Below are 18,104 nucleotides of genomic sequence, written 5' to 3'. Positions count from 1 at the left end.
ATTCTCGCCAGGACTTCTACCAGGATCTCACAGGAGGCTCTCTAATACTTTGCAGGTCAGACTGATCATCCTTGTATCTGAGCTACCAAGTTCTGGGTGAAATGGCTCAGGGAAATAATTATGGACAGACCAGCAACGGGGTGGCAGATGAATCACCCAACATGCTGGTGTACAGAAAGGTAAGAATCCTTCACTTATCTGGGAAAAAGGAAACTTCAGCTTGATCTATCTATCTATCTATCTATCTATCTATCTATCTATCTATCTATCTATCCATCCATCCATCCATCCATCTTCCTTCCTTCCTTCCTTCCTTCCTTCCTTCCTTCCTTCCTTCCTTCCTTCCTTTCTTCCTTCCTTCCTTTTGTGTTTTCTTCCTTCCTTCCTTTTTCTCCTTTCTTTTGCCTGGATCAGAGTATTTATTAACTTTGTGAACTCCCAGAGCATCAATGATTATATACTATACTAAAAGATGATCAGATGCTCCCAAGCGACAGGAAGTAATGAGACCTAGCACATTCCTTGCCGACTGTTAGTCACCTGTCCTTAGCAATTACACTGTTTGGCTATTCAGTGTATTGTGTTGTTCCACTCGATTTAATACCAGCCCTTGCAGTTGTTTCAGGAGCTGTTTTGAAAACATTTAGGTCATAATGATTTCTTAAGTGTACCGCAGTTTGGAAACCAAACAACAGCTTTGCAGGTCTGTGGTGAGAATGATTATGTCCGTGGATGTATAAGCTCTCGCGAGTTTGCTCACAGCTAAATGACTCTAGTTCTTTTGGTCTTAACCTAATCTTTCACTTTGTATTATTTCTGTGATTTTATCTATAACATCTATGCTATTGTGTCATATGATCATGGGATAAATCTGCACAATGCAGATCCACCCCCCTTCTGCAAACACATCTAACAGTGTTCTGCCAGGCTTTCAGCACTAGACATTGAGGTACATTTGGGTTTTGCATGTGTTTCAGAATGGTTGCTTAGGTAACTTCAAAACGGTTATAATCAACAAGCTTACTAAAATTAAAGATGCAGTATTCTTTACGTAACTTCTGCATCTTTTTTGTAGTTTTTAACTGAGATTATTTTTCTTAAGCATATTACCTGGGGTGTGTCTTGGCTCAGATTATATTAGTTGAGACTGACAACAGCAAGTGGAAATCAGACTCTGAGGTCAAGAATGTTATTAAGGGTTTTGATTAGCAGGAGTCCACTGGATTCAGCATGAGTGTAGATCTGTGAGCTACGAGCTGATTGTGAATACAGAAGAAAAGGCTGTGTGCTTCCCTTAACCCATGCAGGAGCCCAACTTGTGTGGCCCAGAGATGTTAGAAGGCAGCCAGGAATGCTCTGAGGGAATATCGATATTGCTCTAAGCAGATGCATGATGTCTGGACACAAAACCAACTGCTTATCTTGTAGCCTGTGAATAGTGCTATTCTATATACTTGTAAATGCAGCCAGATGTGTCCGAGACACCACAGGATGAAGGGGAAAAAAGAAAGGACTAGTTGACTATTTCTGTCATTTTATCCAAATAGGTGAATTAAGATTATCACACACTTGAACTTAAGTCATTGCTGTTACAACTGTATACTGAATGAAGTAACTGTGCTTTCATATTTTACACATAAAGTTGGTCTAGAGGAGAAAGTGTATTGGGGTATTTAGGTACTTTAAAGTAACTTACAGTATTTTATTTCATTTGGTGTGACTCTGAATACTGTAACCTGCAAGTTGTGAGAATTTAAAAATCTATCCTAGGAGGTTATGCAGTATGGAGAGCTGTACTTTTAGAGGTGAAATTATGGTAGCAAGCTATATTTGTTAAGTCACATAGCTGTATTCTTTTCCTGTTTGCCTATAAACAATTGACAAACAGCTTGGATATCATTATTTGATTACTTGCTATACTGACTCACATTGCTAAGTTTGAATTTACTTTATAAATTGTATAGTCTCAAATTGCTGTTAGTTTTAAATGTAAACTTGTAGGCTTCATAGAGATTTTATGGAATCTAACTTTTTGTTCTTTGAGACATAGTCTCACTATGTAGCCTTGGGTGGGCTTTAACTTGCAACCATTCTCCTGACTGTCTCTCAATAACATCTCTTCCTCTCTCCCTCCCTCCTTCTCTCCTTCCCTCCTTCCTTTACTCCCTCCCTCTTCCTTCCTCCCTTCCTTCCTCTCTTCCTTTCTTTTTTTCCTTCCTTCCTTCCTTCCTTCCTTCCTTCCTTCCTTCCTTCCTTCCTTCCTTTCTTTCTTTCTTTCTCTCTTTCTCTCTTTCTCTCTTTCTCTCTTTCTCTCTTGTCTTTCTTAACATTATTTCTGGTTGAGCTTAAGGCTGCTAATGACTTGATTAGCTTTTTGCTCAGGGAAAAGTTGCCTGGTAAAACATGACTGATAAAAAACATAATCAAGTGCAGTAAATCTTATACATAATGTGTAATAATTATGTAAGTTTATTGCCTATATGTACTGTCTGAACATTTTCTTGTATATGTGTAAGTTTGTGGTGTGTGTGTGTGTGTGTATGTGTGCATGTGTGTGATGTAAGTAATGATTTATAAATAAGGCCAGAAAGCCACAAGCCTTTGACCCATTATCATTTGTTAGCCATTGTGTAAAATGGTCTATGCTTGTGCATACAGGCAACAGAGCACCAGGACTCTTCTTTTGTGGTACCTTTGCAGCACAGCCGGCTTCTACGTGGTAACTTCTCTGTGGATGCCAACTTTTTATAGGAATCAATTGGAGAAGGGTGTAGGGTGAATCTATTCTGAGAAACTCCAAGAGCTTACCCTTCCTGAAGGAACAGGCTCTGGGCTATAACACCAATTAATCAGGAAGTGGACCAAAGGTTTACCAAAGTCCTCAATCCTAACAGAGCATTGCTCAATAAAGGCCGAGAGAGGAGAGAGAGAAATTGCTGTTTTATTGACTGGTGCCAATTTTCTACTTCTGCTTCACTGTTGAAGTGCAGTTCTTGAAAGTGTGATCTGAAACAGCCTGATTGATGACAGTTCTCCCTCATCTCCCACTCCCTTCACCACAGTGCTGTCTACTCAGACCCTTTTGGCTCTCAAGACAGAGGTATAGGTATTGCTTCCACTTTGTCTTGATGGGCTATCGATGAGTCTGAGAAGCACGCCGGGAGAGATGTGGAACTGTAAACACTCACCAGTGTGGCATGGGCAGAATGTTGTGCTGTGACATTTTCTTCTGTTTGTTTATTGTATCTTTCCACGATGATTACAGATTATAGGAGTTCTGACAATGAAACAGTGTAAGTCATCCTTTTTCCCTAGAAAAGCCTGTGTGTGCGAGCGAGCAAGCGTGCGTGTGTATCTGTGTGTGTGTGCATGCATACATGTGTGCGTGCGTACGTGTGTGTGTGTGTGTGTGTGTGTGTTGTGTGTGTGATGAACACCAGAGGTTAGCTATAGGTCTTCCTCTGGAACTCTGTCTCCTTAGGAGTTTTTTTTTTTTTTCCTAGAACCTGACAATTAGGCCAGACAGGTTAGCCAATGAGCCTCAGGGATCCACCAGCCTCTATTTTACCAACTTTGGGATTGTGACTGCAGGTTGAACTCGGGGTCCTTATGCTTGTGTGGTCAGCACTCTACCCTCTGAGTTGCCTCTTCAGGCCTCTCATCATGATTTTACAGAAGACAGTCTTCAGTATGTTAAACTATGACCCCCAGGCTGAGTAAATGCTACCATAATAAAGGCTTTAGGGTATGACAGTATTACCTAGTGGCCAGGGCAGGCACCTAGAAGTCAGTCTTGGTTGTCTGCAAGTAGCTTTTAGCTTAATAGGAAGGCTCTCTAGAGTTTTTTTGATGCTTGAGATCCACTTTTAAAATTGTTCTCAATGAAATATTTGCTTTAGTAATTCTTTGCTTTACAATGTTGCCTTTTTATTTAAAAAAAGGAAATAAATTAGAGTGTTATGTTGTCTGATATATTTTAGGACATCTTTAAAAGCTGTAAAAATGATGAGGGTTAAACTCTTTTATTCCTAGGACTTTCTATGCTCCTTTCAGATGGGCACTAATTAGACTGCAGTTGTAAGTGATCCATTTCCATGAGATTTGTCTGGATCTAACTCACCTTGGAGCTGAACCGGTTTCTTGACACATTTGTAGAGGTGGCAGAAGTTCAGTTCTGTTCTGTGCTGGTGATTTGAAAACAAGGTTCTCAGTTTTGGGATTCTCTAGGAGAAACATCTACTGTGACCAACACTGTTTGCAAATGATGGTCCAGTTGGAACTCACTCCGAGTGAGTTCAGTTCAGTGCTGTCTAAACATGGTGTCTGGCCGTCATTTGTTCCCTAGACAGCATATATCACTCCTTCCCTGCAGCTGACATTCCTGCATTGGAAAAACAAAGTTTCTAGGGCACCTTGGGGCCAGTATTTCAACTTAGCTGTAATGTTGGCGCCTTGCTAGCAAGAATGTTCAGAATATCCAATAATTTCTGATATTATTGCAGCGACCGTTTATACTTTAGCTGTCAGAAAAAAAAATGTTCTCCCCTTTCATCACCACATTGAAAGGAACAGGCTTTTAAGTAAAGCAAACCTATCAAGCTCACTTTGCCTTTGTCCTTTGCCCTCTCCCGTGCCTGGCTTCCCTCTCCTCCTCTCTCTTCATCTTCTTTATGTAACAATTTGTCTTCCACTTGTGTCTTTTACTTTTCTATGCAAAACAGAACTTTTAAAGGTAAAAGTATAAAGCTCACTAATGCTGTTTATTTTAGTTACGAAAGAGAAAACAATGTCTTTGATGATTCACTGTATCTGATGGAGATGGGAACAGGCTCCAACCTTGATGGAGGATCCACTGTATCTGGGTGCTCAATCAGTGTGCCACTATATAGTGGTTGTGGCAGCAGATCAGTCGTTAAGGGTAAGAAGAGTCCAGTTTTCACAAACATGATGGGACAGCTGGCCTTTCTTACCTGAAGGCATAGTGACAACCAGCCTGCCCTTTAGAAGGTTGTCTCTGCTGCCTAGATTCACCTCAGTGTCTTTGGGAAGCTTTTTTAGATATCCTTCTGTCCTGGAAGAGTAGATACTCCTTTAAGGCAGGGATGGGCTCCTTTTGTTCTGGGGTTACTGGACTAGAGGCAGGGTCAGGCTCTCAGCCTTGAGCTTCTGCCCTTGTCTGCTTTATCTCAGTGAATTTGTCTTCACAGGATTGTCAGCCTCATCACCTTAGAGAGTGTTGCTGTTTCCAACTCAACGTCTATTGTAAAAAATAATCTTTGTTGGCTTTTAACTTTAGCTCCTTTGATCTGTCTGGGTTTAGGACATGCCAGCAGAGAGAGGACTATGTGTGTGTGGCCACAAGACAAAGGTATGTTAGGAAACGAAGGAGGGTGCAAATAAATACAAAGGTCCTGGACCTTTCAGTCCCCAAGTTTTGAATGTAAGGATGCAGATAGGAGGCATGCAAGAATTTTTATCACATTTCTGGAACATCCCGAAACGGGGCATCTTATCTAAGTAGATGACTGGGAAGTGCCTTTCTAGACGAGGTGATGTTGTTTACTATAAAGACAACCAGACCTCTCTATCTCTCTTCAGTGACATGGATAGTAACAGGAGCCATGAAACAGGGCAGGATCCTGTTCAACATGTCTTTGGAGGAGATGGAAGCATTTTATCGGTGCTGCTTTAATGATGAATTCTGGCTAATAATTAACAAGCTCTGAGGAGGAAGGCTTCCTGGTTGAGCTCTTTGCTTGCCTTGGCTATCTGTGGGGTTGGCACGAGCATCTGTCCCTTGAATGTTACCTCCTTCATTCTCTATCTCCAGTGTCTCTGACTCTAATTGATCAGAGGAAAATGCAGATCCACCAAGAGGAGCTATCCAGGGATTTTATTGCCTTCTAATAGCCTTGCGGTTCCCCCAAGTGATGGGAAACTGGGTATTTTTAGGTGGTGTGGGTGACAGAGTATGATCACTGCAGAGAATCCGGAAATAGATCAAATCTAGACAGTTTAGTGACCTAATAAATGTTCCATCTCCTTGAAAACAGACCTGCAGCAAACAAGCAAAGGGATGCTCCTTGCTTTGTAGTAGCTACAAGGCATTTGAATGTCAGGGCCACAAAGACTTCTATCCCACACAACGTCAATCTAATTATAAAATAATTGCAAATGTCAAAGTGGGTGCTCAGCTCCTGAGGGGAGGAGAAGACCTGGTTTCTTTATGCCATTTGTTCCAAGCAACATGAGAAGTTCACTTGCTTTCATTTTAGTTCCTTTTGTGTTGTGTCTAGTTTAATTGGCAAAAATCTGAGAACACCAGAAGTCTAATAGACAGTCACAAGCTTGACACCAGTACCACAGAAATAGCCCACCTGATCTAGGCTACAAAATACCTTGTCCAACAGACCTGTTTAGAAGAGCTAACTGTGAGCTCGTATCTTAGTGTTTTCTTTTGCTGTTAAGAGACACCATGACCATGGCAACTCATATATAAAGGAACATATTTAATTGAGGGATAGCTTACAGTTCAGGGGTTGAGTCTATTATCGTCATGGCAGGGAGCACGGTGGAGCACAGGCAGACATGAACTACAGAAAGGTGCCTAATCACCAATAACAGAAAGTAGATGCTGTGTTTGCTTTGACTTGGCTCTTGAGTCCCCAGCAGAAAACAGGTGAGGAGTTAGATTTCTATATTGGACCAGTAGATTCATGCTCATCTGATTCTATGTGGGAAGTCTGGCCTGATAGAGACCCAGGATGTGGTGTTATGTGGCAGTGCTGTTAGCAGACCTTTCCGTCATGATGAGTCTTCACAGTCATACTGTCCAGTCTTGGGCCACTTGCCACGGCAGGTAACTGAGCACTTTGGTCAGCACCATTGAAGTGTTGAATGAATGTTAAATCATGTTTGTTTTAAATTAATTATGATTTATGTGTTCATGTGGCTAGTGATTACTAGGCTAGACAGTGTGAAGAAACAGAATGAAGGGCCCCAGAAAATTTGTACCACATGCCAAGAAAAGAAGGAAGTTTATATGCTATATTTTATCTAGTATGCATAAGAACAAGCATCTTTAAAGGAGAACCATGTTCTTGGCAAGTCTGCCCCCGTGGCCAGGGGTCGGTTAGAAGATCGTTTAGTTTCCTATTTTCAGTTATTGCTCAAAGGTTCTAAAGAATAATGTGTGTCTGCATGCTCGTGGCTAGTTACACAAAACTCTCCTTGCTGTCCTCTCTGGTTCAGCAGAAAGTCTTTGTCTAGTACAGAGGTGTGTAGAGATTATGTGTGTATATGTGTACATATGCATATGCATGTATACTATATGTGTAGTGTGGGATGTCGAACCCAAGGGCCCAGCACTATGCTGGTACTCTGCCATTGAGTAACATCCCCAGGCATCATTAAGAATGTAACTATTGATATTTCTCATTTTAACTTTTCTGAAAGGTTCATTTCCTCAGGAAATCGATTATCTGTCAATTGTCATAAACATTACTTACATTTAGGCTTTTTTGTTTTGTTTTTGCTCATTAGCGATTACTTACCATATGTCAGGTCATTTACATACATTATTTGGAAATAATATTTGGAAATAATTATTTGGAAAAATAAGGAAATATTTTGATTATTAGTGTCTTCTGGAGGGCATAGGTATAGCTGTGTAGATGGGCTGTCCTCAAGGGCTACACTCTATTTTCTTCTACACACACACACATACACACACACACACACACACACATTTTTTTCTACTAAGAGATTCTCATACCCACTCATGTAGACTCTGAGTGCCCGAGATCACTCAGGAATTAGTGGCAATGCTGGGGAGCTCTCTGATGATGGAGACACCCGTTTTTCTGTGCTGTGTCCCAGCATCTTGAACAAAGGCACAGAATAGGTGTCTCTGAATATTGCGTGTATAAATGTATTAATAAGTACATAGAATGTGAAATCAGTCCTAAGCAAGTCCCGCGCCCCTTTACTGAGTTCTCTAGATAAATTAGCGAAGGGAAAAGACATTGGAATCATATTCTTTACCACACATTTATTTGGCTTCTCCTAGCATGGACTATGTATGCCGTACAATGTTTGAACAATGCCTTTGTTTTCTAGTGCACTAGTTACTTATTTTACAGCTGTGAAACATAGATCTCCGTGTAGTTACAATAGAGTGGTCAATAGCCAGAAGAAAAGTTGCTTATTTTTGGTCATATGGTATATATATATATATATATATCTCCACCTCTGTCTCTTGTTTGCAATTCTGGGTGTGTAGTAGAATACACAAATCTCCTGACAGTAAGTACTTAGATCCTAAGTGATTCTCAACCTCTCTACTGCTGTAATTCTTTAATACAGTTTGTTAGATTGTGGTGACTCCCAACTGCAAAATTATTTTGTTGGTGTTTTATAACTGTAATTTTGCTACTTTTATGAATCATAGTGTAAATATCTGATTTGCAGGATATCTGATGTGTGACCTCCAAAGGGGTTTCAGCCCACAGGTTGAGAACTGCTGGTTTAGAAAACTGAACTGAATTAAGGGAAAACCTTAGTACTTCAGTGAGATGTATAAGGCACAAATGTACACCCTCTCCCTTACAAATCTAAACATTGCTTTTCAGGGCTCTCCCTAATCCCGAGAGCTCGGGAGAAAGGAGCGTCTTTAAATTAGCAACATTACAGGAGAGGCCAGTACTCTTGCACCGAGAGAATTAACTTCAGTGTTTGCAGAGCTGCTGGAGCTCAAATAGACTTGCTGTGGATGAAATTGCTTTCCTCCTGGACTGAGTTTACTCATCTGTGAAGTGGAGATAAGAGTAATCAGTATTGTTAGGATTACATGGGTGTACACGTTACAAGCTGAGGATGGGGGCTCAGGCCTGTAATCCCAGCACTCAGGGAGCGGAGGGAGGAACATGGCTGCAAGTTTCAGGCTGTCATGAGCTATGTGGTTCCACGTCAGCCTGGGCTGTAGAATAAGACCCTATCTACAAACAAACATGCACGTACATGCCAAGCTTGGATGAGTGGGAATCCTTTGGTATATGTAACTATTAAACTTGTGCTATATAAGAAGTGCCTGGATTTTACTTATGAATGGAAATGATGGCATTTAAGTGGATTTAAGAAAAAAGATTTCTCTTGTACATATTTTAGGATTTGTGGCTGGCACAAGCTCAGCATCCTCAGAGCCTTTAGAGCACAGTTCTCACCCTTCCTGATGCTGCGACCCTTAATATGGTTCCTCATGCTGTGCTGACCCCAATCATAAAATTGGCTTTGTTAATACTTCATAGCTGTAGTTTTGCTACTGTTATGAATCATAATGTTAACATCTGAAATGCAGAATATTTGATATGTAACCCCTGTGAAGGGTTTGTTTGACTCCCCATGGGGTTGTGATCACAGGCTGAGAACTGCTGCCCTAGAGGAGGGAATGCCAGAGTGGGACACCATGCCTGGCTCATGCTGGCTTTAATTTTTCCTTCCTTCCTTCCTTCCTTCCTTCCTTCCTTCCTTCCTTCCTTCCTTCTTTCCTTTTCTCCCTCCCTCTCTCCCTCCCTCTCTCCCTCCCTCCCTCCCTCCCTCCCTTCCTTCCTTCCTTCTCTTCCTCCCTCTCTCCCTCCCTCCCTTCCTTCTTTCCTTCCTTCTTTCCTCCCTCACTCCTTTCCTTTCTCCTTGCCTCCCTCCCCGTCTCTCTTCTGCCCCTCCCTCCACCCCCCTCTCAATTGGGCTTGGCTCAGAGGATCATGGATACTTAGATTTTTCTCTAACCAAGATTTTGTTTAACCAAGAGTAGATTGCTGAACTAGACTTTTACTGGAGGGGTCATTGTAAGCTTTGTAAATATATATTACATAAATATTATATATAATATGTATGAGTATTTTGTCTACATGTATATCTGTGCACTATGTATATGCCTGGTGCCAGCTGTGAAGATCAGAGGAGGGCTTTGGATTTTGTAGAACTGGAGTTACACATGGTTGTGAGCTGCCATGTGGGTGCTGGAAACTGAACCCTGATTCTTTGCAAGAGCAGTAAGTGCTCTTAACTGCCAAGCCATTGTTCCAGCCCCTTTTTGTAATTTTTAAAGCTGCTTTAAATTTACCTATTAGTTTAGCATTCACTGAGTGGTGAACTCTCAGCTACAGGCTACTTTGTAACATCACTAGCAATTGAAGTACATTTAATGGAGAATTTATCTCTTTGGGTGGGGTTATGATGTTAACTAATATTTTCCTTATATACTGAACTCTCCATTGTGCCATGAAACAGTGGACAATGTGTAGGGTTTCTTGATGGGGTAGTATTTTCACTGGCTGCTGTGCTGATGGTCTGGCCTTCTATGACTGCTTCTGATGTCATGCATTGTTTCTAGCTGCCCACGAAAACACTGTGAGAGTTAAGAAAGATTTCCTGTCTGCTATGGACAGTGTTGATTTGCCAGCAACTAGTTCTGTGATTGAGTCCAGTCACTGAAAGTCTCCAATGCTTAGTTTCTGTATCTAAAACTTGAGCTCATTACAGAATCTGCCTTAGAGAGCTGTTAGGATAGTAAGCTAAGATTTAGCATGGTGCCTGGAATGGGTTACACTCCATGCTAGCCACTGTGATCAAGGTGTCCATTTACTCTTATTTCTTGATTTTTTAAAATTCTCCCTCTCTCCCCTCTTTTCTGCATTCTTTTTCTTCTTCTGGCTTCTCTATCGTTGTTCCATCTTATTAGACCAAAAAAGAAAACAACAAAAACAAAAACACAAAAAAGAACAAACAAAACAACAACAACCCCACCAAACAACAACCAACCAAAAAAAAAAAGAACCCCAAAAAGCAAAACAAAGATCAAAAACCAAAACCAAAAAATCTCCCAAACCAAAATCAAAACAAAAACCCCTGCATGTAAGACTTAATTTAGCTATCACATGGAATATTTCAGGTTGTTGCAAATATATGACAAATTATGTTTTTAATTTTACAAACTATTTTCATACATATAATTGTTTATGAAGTCTCACATCAAAAGGCCTGGCTCTAGGTATAACCACTCCCTTGAATTAGGAGAAAATTACATAATGTGTAATAAAGGAAAATAATTTTTTTTTATAGTTTTGGCTAAACCCAGAGAAAGGAATTCATTCATAGCCGTGTTATAAGCTATAGAAAAGATGAAACAAAAATCAGGAAATACTCATGAGTATATGTAGCTCTAGGACCAGAGATGGAACGTAGTTATTTTCGGAATAGAAGACCAAGTCTTTGGGGATGGACATTTTGTGGTCTTATCATGACATTTCCTGTTAGGATCTTGTTTCCTAAAGACCCTTTTCCATGGTCTCATCTCATTACTGCATTAGAATCTGTGAGCTTGTTATTAGTGATTTCTTCTTCACAGATGACTTTCAGGAGGCCGAGTGACCTACTTGGAACCCGGCGAACTGAAGACTTGGAATCCCTAGTAGTTCATGGACCCTCTTGGACCACATGACCTTTTTCCTCTGAGCTTTAGTAGGAATCAGGTTAAAAGTGTTTTCTTCATCATGATGCTGTAAGGATCAAATGCAGCAACATAAAAGTCAGATTCGAGTGATTATTACACATACAGGTGGGATGGCTCTAGCGGAACATCCCATGGAGTTTAGTTTCAGTGTATAAGGTCAAGCTGGTACCCTCCAAATGGTGAGTAAGCTCAGATTCAGTTTTTCATACTTAAAAGTACTGACAAATAGGATGCCCAGTTAAGACAGGTGGTGCCAACTCTACTTCTGTGAAGAGAGCGTCTGTTTCCCCATAAAGATCGCTTGTTTGTTTATTTCTGTTTTGGCTCATGATGCTGTGTACCCTAGGACATATACCTATGACATGACAGGGGAGCACGCTGCCACAGAGCCACAGCTTTGCTCTCCCATCTTCTTTCTGTAAGTAGCATCCCCTTTGCCTTCCAGGCTTCCCTTCTTTCTTCCAACATTTTGCCCCTTTCTCCTTATCTTCTCATAATTTCCATTTCCATCAGCCTCACCCTCTGTGTCTCAGAATTACTATTCAGTTCTTCTCTCTCTCTCTCTTTCTCTCTCTCTCTCTCTCTCTCTCTCTCTCTCTCTCAACTTTTAATTTTTTCAGTTTCATTTCAAAGTTTCAGTGATCTTTTCTTTATTCCCTTCTTATTCTTCAGCTTTAGGGGTTTACGTAGAAAGCTTAGTAGCTGACTCCTTTGGGTGATGGTGGTGGCGATGGTTAATCAGTGAAAAGCTGTCAATAGCACATGGAAACACAACCATTACTGTTCCTGAACCCAAGAAATAGCAACTTCTTGGGAGTTTGAATGAGGCAAGCAACCTGTACTTCTCAAAGAATTTTATGATACAGACTAGCCAGACTCTCAGAATTGTCACAGGGAAGAGAGATTCATTTGAGTTCAACGAACAGAAGCATTACTGTTCATTAACCCAGCCAGTAAAGGGAGATATCAAACACGTCTCTTCTTGAATTATAAGAAGTAATCTCACAAAGGCACTTATTTTCCTTGCAACATGTCCTTGAACTAATTTGAAGCACACTGTATAAATTCCTTCTGAAGTTCATTTGGGTTAGGGATTGGGATGGCGTCATTCCAAAGCAAATCTTCCATTGGAAGCAGCTTCTCATGGATGAGTTTATATATGGCCTTGAAACCCCTTGATATTCTGGCCATGAGAGTTTATTTGAAAGTAATTAATTTATTTGCTCTATATTGATTTGTTTTCCTCAAAGATCATTGCCACTGTAGAACGTGGTTGTAAATCACTCTATCCTTGCTATCTCTTTCCCTCTCCTTCTGTAGTAATAGCACTTTCCATTTTCACCTAAGCATGGGGTTGCCGTGACAGATATTATATCCCCCGGGCTCCTAGGCGACTAGGCAGGGGCACATTACATGTTCTGGTCAGTGAGAGAAGAGTAGATGGGAAGAAGTACTGACAGGTGGCCACTTTAAAGAAAGAGGACAGTGAGAGAGACTCACCATGGCTCCACATGAAGATTGTCTCAAAAAGCCAACAGAAACAAAACACAACAACAGTGGAGGCTAGAAAGAAAAGAGAAGACAAAAGGACACTACAAAAGAAAAGGAGCCTCCCCCTGCTTTTCTCTCCATCCTGTTTTTTCCTGTTCCTCCTTCCTTCCCTCTCTCTCTCCTCTCCACCTCTTCTATCTCTTCCACTCCTTTATTCCTGCTGGTTCTTATTCAGGAGGTGGAGTTGGGGAAATAAAGTGGACTGAAATACAAAAGAGAATTAACCAGATCCTCACTGATTAAAGTATCTTTACAGACTATGCCTGCCTGTGAACACTCTATAGAGCAGAAAATTTTTATCAACTTTAAGATAATGCATTTTGGTTTTCTGTCACTTGCAAGTAAGTGGAATTTGAATCAATTCAAGAACTATGACTTAAAAAAATTGTAGCATGAAAATAGGTCTCAAGTTTTATTTAATATATTAAATATATATAGTTTTAAGAACAATCTGTTTGCTCTCTGGGGATAAATATAGTTTCATTTAAACAATTTATTTGAATGACTCCAGTTTAAATTAATTATGCATTTGATCCAATTTAACTTAACAAATATTTATTAGATAATTATTATATGCAAGGCAATTTCCCAGAAGTGCCAGGGTATAAAGCAGCAGCAGTGATGGTAATGTGTTGTTGGTCAGAGCATCGTTCCATCCCAAGGTAGGAGAGCCAACCGTTTTTCTCTCTCTCCCTTTCCCTCTCTCTCACACCACATACACACTTTCTCTCACACACACATACAAACACACACTTACACACACATACACAAGCATATATTCACACACAAATATACATGCACATACATATAAACACACACACTAATATTCTCATAAAATCAATGAGGTAATTACTCAACTTCAAGTTTTTCCTTATTTTCCTATAATAATGCTAAGGTATAGAAAGGTTATCACTGTCTGCATAAAAAATAAATGCAAATGAAGATATTATGATTGATTTTGTCACTTATTGAGTAAATATTTGGTATGATGGAAAATCTTTGAATATATATATATATATATATATATATATATATATATATATTGCCTTCTTTCTCTCTTTTCTCTTTACATTTTGGTTTTCTGAGACAGGGTCTCCTGAGGCAGCTTGGTCTGTTATAGATCTTGATTCTCCAGGCTTTGCCTCCCTAGTGCTTAAACCCTGGAGTGGAGGGTGGGGCACAAAGCCTTCAAACATTTCACTAGTATTATAATTAGAATGAGTGAGCAAGTGTGTGTGTGTGTGTGTGTGTGTGTGTGTGTGTGTGTGTGTGCATGCGCATGTATATGACTGAGGATCTCTTAGCAACTGCCCACATTGTACATTTTAAATCATGGAGATGAGGCAGCATGATGGACTTTTACAAAGAGAGTCAAATCATCCCAATCCTTAGGACTGTCTCTGTAAAAATCCTCAATGTAACAAGGAGAGTCATTCCTGCAACAGCACAAGACATGTGTTCCTTTTAGAAGATCCCACATTCTGAAAATAAAATCACACACTAAAAATAACTGGCATTTTCTGATAACTAGAAGTAGAATAGATCACTCAAAACATTTAGACCACTCAAAACACTAAGCACCAGTGGTAACCGTAGTGATCAAATTAGCCAACCCAACACAGCTATGAAAATCCATGCCAATTTTCCTAGAAAGGAGGTAAGCACAAAGCTTCACCTTCACAAAGTAAAGAATAGCTTTGCATAGGTACACAAGTTATAGAAATGAAACCAAAGAGACATTTTCACTGGCTGTAGCTTAGGTGAGTGCTTCCCAAAGGTGCATGTGGTGCAGGCCTTAACATTTTGTCTAAGCGCTGCCTCACAGTTACCTGGCTACAGCCAGGTGTGCCTGAGTCACTATAAAAGGGGCTGCTTGCCCCTCTTCTCTCTCTTGCTTCTCTTGCTCTCCTGCCCTTGGTCCCTTACACTCTTCCCATCTCTCCCATTCTGCTTCCCATCTCTCATTCCCCTCCCTCCTCTCGCCACATGCTCATGGCTGGCCTCTATGCCTCTCTGTCTCTGTCTGTCTCTCTCTCTCTCTTTCTGTATTTCTGCCTTTCTCTGTCTCTACTACCCTCTCAACTCCCCTCCCCATGCCCTAAATAAATTATTCTATACTATATAATCTATACTTTCTGTGGCTGGTCTCTCAGGGAGAAGAAAAATCTCAGCATGGGCCAGCAGAGGCCCCCCCCCCTCCCCCACACCCCACCAAACATTTTCCTTCTCTGCTTACCTTTTTATAAAACACAAAAGCAGGTTTGCTTGCCAGTCTGTGACAGCATTGGAAGATGTTGGAACCTTTGCGAAGTAGAACTCCTGGGGTGGTTGAGCATGTGTCCTTGGAGGAAATATTTGCACACTGATCCCATTCTCATTCCCTATGCTTTTAATGATGTCGTTAAGTAAGCGGACTTCTCTGTCATGTGCTCTTACCATAGTTCACTGTCTTGACACAAGCTCCAAACAGAGCACTTAGTAACTTGAGACTAAAATCTTCTGAAACTGTGATTGAAACCACGATCTTCCTTCTTTATACGTTATGTTGAGTAGAACAGAAACATCCTTCAGGCATATCGGCTGAAGGCCCACCATAGCCCAATGTGACGTCACAATTCCTGTGTGGTTCACCTCACTTCATCTCATTGCATAGACTCTGCATCATCTCACATGATCATCATGATGTGTGTGTGTGTGTGTGTGTGTGTGTGTGTAGTGGGGCTCATGAGCATAGTGAAGTATTTTGAGAGTGATCTTATTGCATATAACTTTTATCATGTATAGTGTTATAATTACTGTTTTGTTAGGTATTAGTTACTTCTTACTATGTTTAATTTATCATTTAAACTTGATCATAGCTGTACGCATATAGGGAGAACAAAACTCTTCACTAAGCTGGCCCAAGCACTCATTAGAGATTGAGACAGGTTTGTTGTGGGTAGCGGAGACATGCACAATCAATATTTTTCAAGTCTTTCCTGATGCTGTTAGTGCCCTCTAGGATCTGGTGGTCTTCTACATGGGCATGTGTGTAGAGACTGTTCTTGGGTACATAAAATGTAAAGAATCGATAAGTACTGTGCAAGGATGTCAAGATTTCTGTGCTGAACACTGTCATTCCCTGACTTACCAGTTGTTTGTGGGTTGCTTTTGGTCTCAACAATGTATTCTGTGTCATTTCTCCTTGTTGAATTGCGAAGACATGCCTAGTCATGGCAAGACACAAAGAGAGTGTGTTTGTAATTTGATGATGGGAAGAGATGCACAGGTAGGATAGAAAAAGATACACAAAGGAAAGTGATCTTTCAGATATGGAACCCGTGATATGGAAGGTTTTATTTTGCATAATTTTTAAATAATAGTCCAATAAAATGGACAACATTAACCCATCACACAATTAGGGGAAATATCTAGAGAGTTGAAGGAGTGTGCCCAAAATCACATGTACAGTAAATGGTGGTGTCAGGATTGGAACTCAAGCACGTCTGACTTTTTGTTCTATTTCTCTACTCTTCCCCAGATCAGAGCCTGAATATTGAAGTTGTATGTTTGTAGCTATTTGGGTTATCACCTATGTGTTACCTGGAGTGAGCTTTGAAACCCTCAGAGCCTCTTACTCCTCACACATGGAGGTATTGGGAATGCTCTCCTTCAGAGGGTTGTGAGTTACTCATGGAAACCCTGTGCAAATGTTAAAATACTACACAGGCTGTAGGTAAATGGCTGAAAAATGCAGAGAGTTCCTCCAGGTTGGAAGTTAGGCCCGGCTGCTGTGGCTCCATGGTTCCTCGTGGCATGGTCCCAATGACACATGAGAAAGTCCATGGGTTTTTACAGGCTTTAATGTCATGATGGATGTAGATGGATGAATCTGGATGCACTCCCCCCCCCCCACACACACACACTATAAAACCCAGGACAGTCCTGAGTTAAATGGGGGGGGGGGGGCTGGGGAAGAATGCTTAGTTGGCTCTACCCTCTGGCCTTCCAGTACCTCATTAGTATGTAAATCTCTCTAGGGCCTGAGGCCTGTTAATCATGCCCTCTACCTGTGCCCTATGTGACTGAAGGGTGCAGGTTGAATGGAGATTAGACCTTGTGTCAGGAGCCTGGGTTCTGGGGGCGTGGCCAAACACCCACAACCCAAGAACCAACAGGCCATAGGCATTTCATCTTCCTTCCATAGAACGTCCAGCTCCTTACATTAGAAGTGACTGACGAATGTCAATGATGTTAAGATGGCAGGTTAAGACTTCATTATAATCCTAAGAATTAAAATGAGAAAAAGAGAGGTTGGGTTGTGGAAAAAGGAGGAAAGATGTTTGATTCTAAAGCTGAATGCATCTGGGTATTAAGAAACAGGAGGAGGAAGCAACAATTACAGCTGCAGATGGCACAGAAATCATTCCACAAAGCCTCACAGGTGGTAACCCATTCAATCTCGCCTAAATATTTCTGTAAAAGCAATACTTTTTGCCTGCATCCTTATGCTTTGGAAAGCATCATTCTAGCTTCCAATTCCACCCCTTCTTCCAAACACAGACTTTCTGTGATGGAATATTTGAGGTGATTAGGAACACGTGGCAGGATCAGGCACTATAAATACCTTCTGAAGGATAGATGGAACTATGTGTTAACACCATGATACTCAGGATAGATTTGGGCTAAATGCAACCTGATGCTGCTTCTAGGAAGTTGGACACATTATAGGGTTTTTTTCTTAATTTTATTGGATCAAGTTCTAAAATGATCTGATGTTTCCTCAAAACGTTTCATCCTCTCAATTCCTATTTATGTTTGGCAACACTATGACTGTCTGACAAACTGGTTTGGGATAAGAATCTTGTTAGTATCTAAAATACATTAATAAAGAAGTTGGCTGATAAAACTAAAATCATAGGAAAGAAAAATAGTACTGCTTGACCCTAAGAATAGCTTTAAAATGTTTTATTACCATATATACATTGCATCAGACAGACAGACACATGCATGCATGCACACAAGCACACACACACCAGTCATATTACACTAGAGCTAGCTGAGT

General features: G+C 40.7%; 1 protein-coding gene across 10 annotated transcripts in view; it reads left to right on the top strand.

Annotated features, from left to right (window-relative positions):
• Rgs7 (regulator of G protein signaling 7) overlaps nucleotides 1-18,104 on the top strand; it is a 397,792-nt gene that overhangs the window by 1,280 nt on the left and 378,408 nt on the right. For all 10 annotated transcript variants that reach the window (XM_076914548.1, XM_034520565.2, XM_034520564.2 and 7 more), the window contains exon 2: nucleotides 56-179. In XM_076914548.1, coding sequence (XP_076770663.1) covers nucleotides 102-179 — 78 coding nt within the window. In that variant the 5' untranslated portion in view covers nucleotides 56-101. The remainder of the gene's footprint in view (nucleotides 1-55; nucleotides 180-18,104) is intronic.

Source organism: Arvicanthis niloticus, chromosome 16, assembly GCF_011762505.2.
Source record: "Arvicanthis niloticus isolate mArvNil1 chromosome 16, mArvNil1.pat.X, whole genome shotgun sequence".
In the NCBI taxonomy this organism is placed as follows: Eukaryota; Metazoa; Chordata; class Mammalia; order Rodentia; family Muridae; genus Arvicanthis; species Arvicanthis niloticus.
This window is presented reverse-complemented; position numbering and strand designations above follow the sequence as displayed.